Source organism: Spea bombifrons, chromosome 4 (genome assembly GCF_027358695.1).
Source record: "Spea bombifrons isolate aSpeBom1 chromosome 4, aSpeBom1.2.pri, whole genome shotgun sequence".
Taxonomy (NCBI): domain Eukaryota; kingdom Metazoa; phylum Chordata; class Amphibia; order Anura; family Pelobatidae; genus Spea; species Spea bombifrons.
In genome coordinates, this window is record NC_071090.1 from 41,099,947 (window position 1) to 41,112,113 (window position 12,167).

A 12,167-nucleotide genomic window follows, 5' to 3' on the forward strand; every position below is an offset into this window, starting at 1 on the left:
ATGCATAAAATTACTTGTCTTATATAACACTACAGAACTGGTATACCTGGTAAGATATATATATATATATATATACCAGTATATGGTTTCTTAATGGTGATTCTCAAATACCAATGACCCTGCACGTTTCCAGATACTCCTGTGGACCAAAGACTAGGACATATTATGTTTAGCAGCACATTTTGTTGCTAAGTGAAAACCTGTAATGATCTCTACAAACATCTTGTTTGTTATATAAGAGGATTAAGCATTTCCCCACTAAACTGAACGTTGGGTACTATTTATGCTAATGATATTGCATGCCCAATAAAGCAGCCTTTTTATTGATGTTGAATCACAAGCTGTGATCTAAGCCCAAACATCCCTATCCTGAATGTCTCCATATCCTAATGAACTCCCATCCACTCCAGCAGCCCTGTTAATACTCCTGGGCTGTTCTGACTACCATGAAATACTATATATAGTGAGACAGGGCCTTTAATGCTGCTTGCTAGTCTGTTATAAGATAACAAACCCAGATTTACCTAACTTCACCCTACTCTGTGATCTTTCCTGGGGACCGACACACTTTTATTGAGGCCCAATCAGTAAGATATATGTAATGCCTTTTGCACTTAAACTGGTTACATATATTCAATGACCGTTACATACACCATCATGCGGCCCTGCATCGATTCTTCTTTCCAGGGCTTTTATTTCTCAGGGTCTAGCATTATTAGGATATATCTATCAGTTTTTCACCCCTCTAGGGTTGATTATCTTTTCTTCTAACTTAAGCTGTTGAATAGATGACCTGAGGCTTCTTATGTGGCTGTATTGTCAAAACACCCCACATCTATTACAAAGTCCCCAGTGGCTGGCAATTCAGACGTATAGACAGAAAGAAGAAATAATCGAGCAACATTGTTCTAATACTTCCCAGGGGAAGGAGCTGAGTTTTGCTGGTAAATGAAAATATTCAACACAAAGGTCTTCTGTTGGTAATTCTCCATTAATAATTCAGTTCATTCTTCAAAGCTAAACATGTTTTTGCTTTATGAATGAGACACAATAAAGAGGCGACAGGGAAGTTGGTGAAAGAAGCTAAAGATGAGATCACTAATGAAAGAATGATGGGGATAGCACCGTGGTGTCATAGAATGATAACTATATAGATATAAAAAAATGTAGGAGGCACTGTTGAAAAGAAAGTCAGGTGTGTATATGGTGTGTGTTAAACTAGAACAGTATAATAACATGTACCTGATCATGGTACACCTCATTGGAAGCATTATGTAATTTCCTTTTACTAGTTGTCTAACCTATCTAATTATTACTCCTCCCTCTAATTCTAGAGTAATAATTGTATTGTTCTAATGTTTAGAAACAAACAAAAAAATGAACCAGTACATGTATATGTTGCATAACCAAATTCTGTGTGGTTGGAGTAGCCTGCTTGTGTATTCTTCTTTTTTAAAGTAAGCAGGAAAGAAAATAAACCCCTTTAGAACAAGAAACTGCTTCTTTTACCCCTGGGCATGTGCATCTGCAGGGGGCAAGGGGAGGGATTTTTCCGATCTCTCTAGAGGGCCCAGCCAGTTAGGATGGCACTGATAAGGTGCTTGAGGACAAATGTGAAAATTACATGCTGTTTGGGGGAGACAAAAGGTGGCACTGTGGGACATGTTACTTAGTGAAGTTGGGGGGCCCCGGGACAATTTTCACACCAGGGCCCTGTGTTTTCTAGATCTGCTGCCCTTACTGCCTAAATCTGCAGCCAGAAAGGTTAAGAACAACTGTATAAAACATCATGGAAACAGATGGAGGAGGAAAAGTATTGAGACACCAGATCATTACAGCAACAGGAAGTTTTATGACATTGTATTCTAAATACAAAGACTTAATATGTAGTTGGTCCCCCCCTCTGCAGCTATAACAGCTTCCGCTCTTCTGGGAAGGCTTTCCACAAGATTTTGGAGTGTTTCTACGGGAATTTGTGCCCATTCATCCAGTAGAACATTTGTGAGGTCAGGCTCTGATGTTGGACGAGAAGACATGACTTGCAATCTCAATTCCAGTGCATCCCAAAGTTGTTTAATGGGGGTCAGGGCCATGCCTACCAGAATTGCACATTGGGATGCAAATGTTAATAGTTTGGTTTTCATTTTGTCACAGTTTGGTATACAAAAAAACAGGTTAACAAATAGTATATGGTTTTATTTGAGCATATAATTTTAGCCAGAATGTTTTCTTGTCACTAAGTACAGTTTGCAGTCAAGAAATTAAAGGTTAAAGAATGGGGCTAACTTGAAACCAGTAAGCATTACATTCTTACCTGTTTTGAGATCACATATGCAACATCAGTCTTCAAGAAGATATAGCAGAAGTAAATATTTTAATTTTACCGCTCTCCAAAGAATAAGTTGTACCCCACACATAGGCACATTAATTCATTTTCATCCTCTAACTGAAAAAAGAGCATTTGTAGAAATGTTAATTTTGCTTTTAGAGTCATTGTATGAATTTTTGGCACAAATTGCATTTTGTTGCTCTTTCACACTCACTTTTAACCACACTCTCACACCCTCACTCTCTCACATTTTCACTCACTCATATGCTCTTTCATGCTGTCACACTCTAACTCACACTCTTGCTCATGCTCTCTCACACTTGCACGCACTCTTATGCATGCTCTCACACTCCCACTCACTCTCATGCTCTATCACACTCTCACTAAATCACTCTCTTACATGCTCTCTTACACCCCCACTCTGTCACACTTTCACACTTTCACTCTTTCTTACTCTCTCACACTCTCAATCATTCTTATGCTTTTTCACACTCACTTATTCTCACACTCACTCTTACACATTCTCACACTTTCACTTACTCTTACTCACACATTCTCAGTCACTTCCATGGTCTCATATACTGTTACTCTATTTCTCAATTTCTACCTACCTTCTCGCCAACTGCAATCATGTCCCTGTCTGCTTTCGTGCAACTTCACTTCTTGCCTCTTCTTCTGTGTTCTTTCTTCTGCCTTCTTTCTTCGTTCTCTTCTTTCCGGAGCACTTTCTCTTCCTTTTGTGGGAGTGCTCTAAGAAGCCAGAATAATGCATACAGATTCTCGTAGAAAGAGTGGTACAGAAATGCTTCTCTTTCTCAGTGAATCTGTCTGCAACAAGAAGATAAAAAGCGAAGCTGCTAAAAAGGAGACAGGATAGTGAAAAGGGTTTGCGGGGAAGGGATGGAGACATTGAAAGAGAGTCTTGCTGAGGCCTGAGTGAGCTGGCACTAAAACATGCTGGTCCTGCCAACATATTTCCTTGAGCTGCACATTACATGCGAAAGAGCTGGGGTTTTGCCACCTCTGGTATAAAATCTAGTCCTGTGTATTTCCAGTGGGTGCCCATGTTTTTAGGTTTACATTCCAGATGAACTCATTCTATTTACTAACAGGTATATGGTAAATTCATGCTAGAACATATTAGTCCAATCAGGGAGTCAAACCAGAAAAATACCAAACAGTATTTAGTTTACTATCTAGTTTAGCACACTCTCCTAATAGTGTGTACATATCTCTGTTTTCAAATACCTCTCTGAATTTAGTAACGTTTAGGATAAATAAAATGTTTTAAAGAGAAACACAGATTGTACATGTGCTGAATATATCAACATACATATTAATAATCCAAAACAAGAATTTATTTTAAGGAATCCAAACAAATATTAACAATTTAAACTGCAGAGGAATGCAGGGATTTCTGTTAAAGTACTGCACCAGCAGATGAATTTGTCCACAAAGTGTAAGGTGCTATGTAGCCCTCTTGTACTCAGAGGGTTAGTATCCACTTACAAAGAAATCCTCTATGCACATTGTTATTTTGTGTTTTTATTGTTAACCCTGCATTATTATAGCGCTCCATGTGATCGCTGCGACCTTAGTCTCATTAACATTCTTCTTGCAGCTCTAGTTTATTTTGCTTCCTTTACACTGTGTGACCTCTGCAGAAATAAAATCAAAGGCCACCAATGACATACTGTGCAAGTAAAATCGATAAAGCAAATAACTGACAAATCTCTTATATTAAGCCCTTTGACAACTGGCAGTTCTTTGCAGATATTATATTTCTAGTCATGAAATAGTTTTTTTTGTTTTTTTTTTACTATTCTTTTATTTTTGTATTTTTTATTTTAATATTTTATAAACACACAGCACAGAAATAAACCAAATAAGCAACAAACTGCACTGACATTTCTTATCTGGTTAAACATTTTGTCACAAGATCGTATCCCCAGTGTTACCAAGCTGCAAAACATTAATGACATCACATGCCTGACAGCATTTCCCTGAATTAAGTCTGTATTTCTTTGCTTGCGGTAATACAAATTGGTTTCCATCTGAAAATACTTGTTCTGTTTCCTTAGTTTGGGACACCTGTGCTAATTGAAAATATAACAGAAGACCTTGATCCGATTCTGGAGCCAGTGCTACTAAGACAGACATTTAAAAAGAACGGAGTGGAATATATTCGTCTTGGGGAGGCTATAATTCATTACAGCAGGGATTTTAAACTCTACATGACCACCCGTCTCCGAAATCCTCATTACCTTCCTGAAGTGTCTGTGAAAGTATGTTTTCCTTCTCCAACATACAATAAAATTATAGGAATTAGTAAAAATCGGTAGGAATGCAAATACATTGATAATGAATGAAGTACTGAGAAATTATAATTGGACTGTGGGATTGTTTTCCCAGCTCTAATAGTATTAGTTTCATATTTATGTGGATGTCAAAATAATACAGCTGTGGAACAGCACGGTTATGACTAGATATTTATTCTAATTAAACCTTACAGCTTTTTGAAATAAGTACAGCTTTTTCGTAGCTAACGTTGGGCTGATATTAAAGTGAAACCATGATCATTTATTTAAAAGAGCTGAGTATTTGTTCTGTCTAAAGAGTTTTGTGGGTATAGTTTGCAAATTAAGAACTATTAAAACAGTATTAACCACCCTAGGGATGTAATTGACAATAAATAACATTAACAATACCAAAAATAATATATTTCTCAAAAAATAACTATAGACATGATTACACAAAAAGGAAGGGTGCGACTATGATGGCAGAGAAAAATTATAGATTAATGTAAATATTATAGATTAGGGTGTAGAAACCACCAAGATCTGATAGACCCTTAGAGACAACCAGTGGATGCAATATCAAAATCCAGTGAACATTGTATTTCTAGATAAAGGGGCATCTTTACCACCTAATTTTGAAGTTTTCACCCAAAATGTATGTGTGAAAGGATAAACTGAGTTACAAGAATAATGCTATGCTTTTGAAGTGTAGGCCATCATGCACAAAAGGTACTCCTAATGAGCTTCCATTTAACCATTCTGAAAATAAAAATGCTGTTGTGCGAAATGATTTAACCAATTTCCCGTACTCTCCCAGGTTACCCTTATTAATTTTATGATTACACCAATTGGCTTGGAAGACCAGTTATTAACAATACTTGCTGCTAAAGAAAAACCTGATTTAGAAGACAAGAAGAATCAGCTCTACTTAGAAGGAGCAAAGACCAGGTAGTATTGCCGCTTACATTTTTGGCTGCCATCATTGTAATTTAGCTCTTGTATGGTACATTCTTTTATTTTTAAGAACACTTTGTTAACAGTTTATATCTTTTGATTAAGTTGCATTCAGTCCAGATATACAACACTTAAATACCCTGAGAGATACCCTGGGAGATACACGAGCTATGATGTCTTCTCCGAGTTGTACAGCCTCGGAATGCATACCACACAGAAATTATAAAACTCTCGAGGGAGCTACTTATTTAAACAGTGAATCACAAAATATAAATGATTTGTTCCTGCAGTCTGTTATTTTTTATTACCAAGAGAGGAACCTAGTGAATTTTCTTAACTAGATATAAGTTAATTTAAAATGTTTAGAGTATAAGCATGCATGCTCAGAAGAAATATATTGGTTTTAGAGTTCCAAAAAATTTTTTTAAATGTAATTGGGGACTTCCCCTGGAACTTTATATATTTAGAACCAATCATCTAAAATAAATAATTAAGCAAAAGATGTAACCCATAACTATAATTCAACCAGACCCACACCCAAGTTTCTTAGGTTTTGTTTTTTTCTTATATATTTAGCAATTAATTCACTGATGTGCTGTGTTTTTTGCAATGAATGTGTCTGAGGCTCTTTCCTATCAGCCCTCCTGGTAATGATTGGCTAATGAGAAACATTTTTATCAGCAAAAGGCCATTATAGTAACTGTCAAACACCTACCACCCACACATAATATATTGATTTCAGTTGTTTGCTGCTCTCTGTTCAGAACAAGAAAAACTAAAATCTAGTGCAATCGTTGAGATGCAGTAGATTGAATATTTGAATATAGATTGTGGCTTATCATTTATATGAACATAAGATATCTTATTATCCATCTTCAAGCTATATACCCAATTTTATTGAAGATTTATGTCCTTCAAGTATGTAGTAAGTAGACGTGTGCAAATGGGCCACAAATGATTCGGACACATGTTTCGGTTTGTTTTTGGCCTTTTGCTTTTGGGCAACAAATTTTGTTCCTTGCCCTTTCGGTTGGGCCAAAAATTTGGGGGCGTACTTCGTGGCCCGGTGCCCACATTCATTCTAACTCACCTATACTGTCGTTCTCATTCACTCTCTCTCATGCTCTCTAAATGTTTCCATACTTCTTTGCCACTTCTGCCAACCACTTCCGCATCTTCTTCTATGTTCTTCCTTCTCCCCTCTCTTCTTTATTCCATCTTCAACCTTCAATATTTAATCTGGTATCCTCTTTTTTCATCTGTATCTCCACAGACATAACTCGGCAACTTCCACAAAATTGCAGTGGTGCGGTGACGTCCTGCCCAATCCTCCAATCGAGGGAGAGGACGTCACCACAAGCGGTGAACTGATGGCAATATGGTGGCACTTGCAGTGATGTCCTCCCTCAAATACACTGATCAGAGGAGAGGGCGTCACCACAAGTGTTGCATTTTGCACTCAGAAGAACGGACGGAAATATAGGGGCGCTTGCTGTGACATCATCCTTCCGATCTTCCATTGTGCAGTCATGGCCAAAAGTTTTGAGAATGACACAAGTATTGGTCTTCACAACGTTTGCTGCTTCAGTGTATAATTACAAGCATTTCATAAGTGTCAAAGGCTTTTTATTGACAATTACATTAGGTTTATGCAATGTTGACCCTTCTTTTTCAAGACCTCTGCTGGACTTTCTTGGGAGCCCTGATGCATTCTTCACAACAATTGAACCTCTCTCCTTGAAGTTCTTGATGATCTTGTTGATTTAAGTGCAATCTCACTAGCAGCAACATCCTAGACTGTGAAGCACTTTTTGTGCAAAGCAATGAAAACAGCACATGGTTCCTTGCAGGTAACCATGGTTAACAGCGGAAGAACAACGATGCCAAGCACCACCTTCCTTTTAAAGCTTCCAGTCTGTCATTCTAACTCAATCAGCATAACAGAGCGATCTCCAGCCTTGTCCACGTCAGCAATCTCACCTGTGTTAACGAGAGAATCACTGACATGATGTCAGCTGGTCCTTTTGGGGCAGGGATGAAATGCAGTGGAAATGTTTTTGGGGATTAAGTTCATTTTCATGGCAAAAAGGGACTTTGCAATTAACTGCAATTCATCTGATCACTCTTCATAACATTCTGGTATATACCGTATTTGCTCAAATATAAGAAAAGGTTTTTTTCAGAAAAAAATGCTCTGAAGAATACCCCTCGTCTTACATTTTATGTCGTCTTATAATCGGACCTCAAATAGAGCGCTGCAAGGGTCCTGGATCCTCCTCTCTGGCAACTTCCTTTGGGGCTTCTATGACCAATTGCCGAAATGACATGGCCTACTGGTGCTCCATCATAGAAGCCCCAGCGGAAGTGCCGGCAGAAGCGGAGGCTGCCCCCACTAGACACCAGGGAGTCTGAAGCACGGGGGACAAGTCTGGGGGTGCATTAGTAAGTTGGGGGTGTATAGGGAGGTATAAGGCATTTCTGGGGGAAGAGCGACATTTAAGGGGGTATAAGGCATATTTGGAGGGCAGAGTGGAATATAGGGGGTATAAGCCATATCTGGGGGACACAGCATATCAGGGAGGTAGAGTAGCAAATAAGGGGGTATAAGGCATATCTTGGAGGGGGAGTGGCAAGCTTGGGGGCAGATTAGCATAACTGGAGGGGCAGGTTGGCAAATAAAATGAAATAAAAACAAGAAATGCGTTTTTCTTAAGCATAGTTCTTCTTAAATATGAAAAAATAGTTTACGTATGAATTAATATGTACTAGTAAACCTTTTTTCCTATAGGGTAGTCTTATATTAAGGCTTTTTTTTTTCTAAATTAATATTCAAATTTTGGGGGTTCGTCTTATAATCAGGGTTGTTATAATCAAGCAAATAGGGTATATAGTATATGGAAATTGCCATCATCTAAACTGAAGCAGTAGAAAATTAATATTTGTGTAATTCTCAAAACTTATGGCCATGACTGTAGTTTTTGTATAATATAATGTTTTAAGGCAGCTGCATATTAGCCACACCCAGACTTAAGACTTTTTGTCAAAGCTAACCTTGATTACTGTATCGAGCACTGTCATTTATACTGCGCCAATATTTATTATTAAGTATGTGACTTATTGTTAATTTCTTGTAAAATAACTATAAAATCCAGTTCTGTATAAATAACATAGATGATTAAACCCTTTCATCAATGCATAGTAGTTCACATAGCAATAAAATGAATTTATACTTAAAATTCATCAGCCCATGGGAGGTCGCAGTCTCTAGGCTGGAGATCTGTACCACCCGTCTGATAAGTGGCACCTGGGGCAAAATGCCCCCTGCCACCCTAAGTACACCACTGGTACTCACTAAACTGTGAGTTTGCAGGGAATCAGATCAAATCATTTTATCAATTTCATTCTCCAATGACAAATGCGTGTACAAAGTGGCACCAATCCATGCAGACTACATGGAAGCCTTTATAACAACCTTGGTGGCGATATTAAAATATTAGTAAAAACATGCAAAATATATATTTTATTACAAAATGCAATATAGTATCTTAAAAATAATTCCAAATTTAACCTTGAGTCATTTCTCAATTACAAAATGATATGCCCAACAAATTACTTAAAATAAATATGTACTATATATATATATATATATATATATATATATATATATATATATATATATATATATATATATGTAACATATTGGATTCAATTTTAGCAAAATCCAAAAGCAAAATCCAAAGGGTAGAAACTGGTGTTCTCTGTCTAAAAGTTGTAAAGCATAGGTGAATAATTCATTGAAGTCAAACCCTGATGAATTCCTCATAGACTCCATTAAAGAATAATTTACTGGAGGCAAGATTTGCAAGCTGGGTGGATTTTGACAAGCTTAAGAATCTATGACAATTACATTACAGTGAGGACCTACTTGGGAGAAAATGTCATTTTTACACTGCAAATAGATAAAATATATAGGCCTAGACTTTGCTTGAATCACACATACAAAATTTTCCAAATTCTTAAAATAAATGACTTTTCTTATAACAGAAAACAGTTGAAAGAGATAGAAGATCAGATTTTGGAAGTGTTATCTCTGTCACAAGGAAACATCTTGGAGGACGAGCGGGCTATTGACATTCTTTCCTCCAGCAAGACATTATCCCAGGAGATCCACGAGAAACAGGAAATAACAATGAAGACTGAAAAACAAATTGATGAGACTAGAGATGGCTACAGACCTGTAAGTAGTGCGTCACACTATTATACTTAAAGCTTTATATATATATAAATGTACATTTAGCTTAACTAGGATTTGTCTTGAATTATGAAGCCTTATTCAAAAATCATAACAATATATATCACAAAATATGAAACTAATATTCATACCTGGGAACTTCCCAGGGCAGTTCACCCGACACTGTCCCCATTCTGAGGTAGTGGCTAGCTACAGATAGGCTGGGGCTAGCCCCGAATAGTATTAAGTAAGAGGGGATTGGTGGAGGATTGGGAGGAGAGTGACCCAGGGGCATAGGATACAGTGCTCAGAGACTCCAGGACAAACAGAGAGAGTTCCTTGGTATGCCAATATTATTATTGGCTTCTAATAGTTTTAAACCGGCCAATGACTGGCAAGAAAGCTCTCCTATTGAAATGTATGGGAGAAATTTCTGCTCAGACATGTGGAGAGTCTGGTTATATCTGGTTAGTGGTGAGAATTGTGTGCATGTGCAACACTGCACAGAAGATGCATAAGGCTGAACACATCTAGGGGAAGAGAACAAAGGTATAGAGAGGAATCTTATAAATCTCTATATGCATTTGCATGGATAAAAGAAAAACGTAAATTTAAAGGTGATGATCATCCTTTAGACGCATCAAAGTCTGTTTGATGCCTGGAGTCATCCTTTAAATTTGTAGCAACAAAATTTACTAAAGCTTTGGCTAACATATAATGGTCTAGTACATCAGACTAATAGCATATCAGATACAGAGTATTACATTTTAGTATTTTGGAATGAATATGTTTTAAAATTTGGACATCAGTAAAAGAATAGCCTTTGCCATATGATTTTGTACTGCTCCTGAAAATCAAATTTATTTTATTAGGTTGCAAACCACTCCAGTGTTATATTCTTTGTCATTTCGAACCTGGCACACTTGAACTCTATGTATCAGTATTCCTTGGCTTGGTTCATTAATGTGTATATGAATGCCATCAACAAAAGTGAACCATCACAGAACCTTCAGGAAAGGATAACCAACCTTAATGACTATTTTACAAACAGGTAGGTATCTATGGTAAAGTAAGCAGTGAATTGGAATTACGTCGAAAAGTGAAAGGAGATAGAATAACATGGCTTCTCTGTAGCATCGTCTTTCTGTTTTTAATTCCTCTGTCAGTTGCCAGGAGTGCAATCGCTAAGATTAGACAGTCTTCCAGTAACTTTTACTTGCTTTACGTACCAGTAGTTACTGCAAGGCTGAACAAATTTTTCCTGTGTTTTCAGGCGTAAAAATGTCTAATGAGAGAAACTGTTCCCATGGACACTGTCTTCTCGCTGTCAGGCGTTCTTATATCTAAAGGGAAATACCTGCTTGAATATTGATCCTAGTCACTGACATGCAATATTTGTTCCCTAACAAATATCCCCAGCCCTAAGTATATATAATTGCATATTAAGGCTTAAGCAAAACTGTAATCTTTTTTTATTGCTATGATTAAGCAGATATGCATATTTCATAAGATGTTTTTATTATTGAAATTGCCCAATACATTCGGTAATCCTATTGATGGTTATTTATAGTTTGCTTAACAAAAAGAGGAGGGGGACATTAATATGTGGACACACAGGAGAAGCATATGTAATTTCTACATTCACAGGTTGTGTGCATAATAATAATAATAATAAATAAAAGGGTTAATAATATAAATTCCATTGGCTGTCAACTACAGCTCTCACAGTCTTCGAAATGATTTAGGTTTTTAGTTTCTCTTCACGTCAGCACTGTTGGGTCAATCAGTCACTCCAATCTTTCTGACAGATCCAGCTGTGCAAATTAATGAGCAATCTGGGCTCTTGTGGGGATATCCCAAAAGCCTGCACTGTTAGGGCCCTAAGGACCTTAGATGGAAAATAATCCAGGACATGCTTGAAACTGAGAGGAATCTCAATGTATTTTTCCTCTTTGTAAATCAATCAATGCTGAGTACAGTCTGGAAGCAGTTTTCAATGCCTACAGTATGTATTCATTTAACAGTTAACACCATTGGATAATATATGAATCTTGAAGCATTCTTGTTTCTGAGCATCTCTCACCTATCTACTCTACTGTTGCTTAGAAAGGTCTATAATTATGAACTGCAGACAACATTAGTAGTATATATATATGCGGTGATTTCAGGAAGGTGTTGCCCAAGTCATGATACAGGGCAGCATTCATCATCTTTCGGGGCACTTCTATACACTTGTCTTTTTTTGTCTTCATTATTTTATTATTGTACCTTAAATGTTAGCTGCCATTGAAGTACCGGTAATACACTAATGCATTCCAGTTGCCACACTCTAGTAGCTACAAACTGAGTAGCCCAG

General features: G+C 37.2%; 1 protein-coding gene across 1 annotated transcript in view; it reads left to right on the forward strand.

Annotated features, from left to right (window-relative positions):
• Positions 1-12,167, forward strand: part of LOC128492590 (dynein axonemal heavy chain 3-like) — a 428,956-nt gene that overhangs the window by 359,138 nt on the left and 57,651 nt on the right. Inside the window, exons 62-65 of the mRNA XM_053465187.1 lie at positions 4,411-4,614; positions 5,444-5,574; positions 9,625-9,817; positions 10,684-10,862. Coding sequence (XP_053321162.1) covers positions 4,411-4,614; positions 5,444-5,574; positions 9,625-9,817; positions 10,684-10,862 — 707 coding nt within the window. The remainder of the gene's footprint in view (positions 1-4,410; positions 4,615-5,443; positions 5,575-9,624; positions 9,818-10,683; positions 10,863-12,167) is intronic.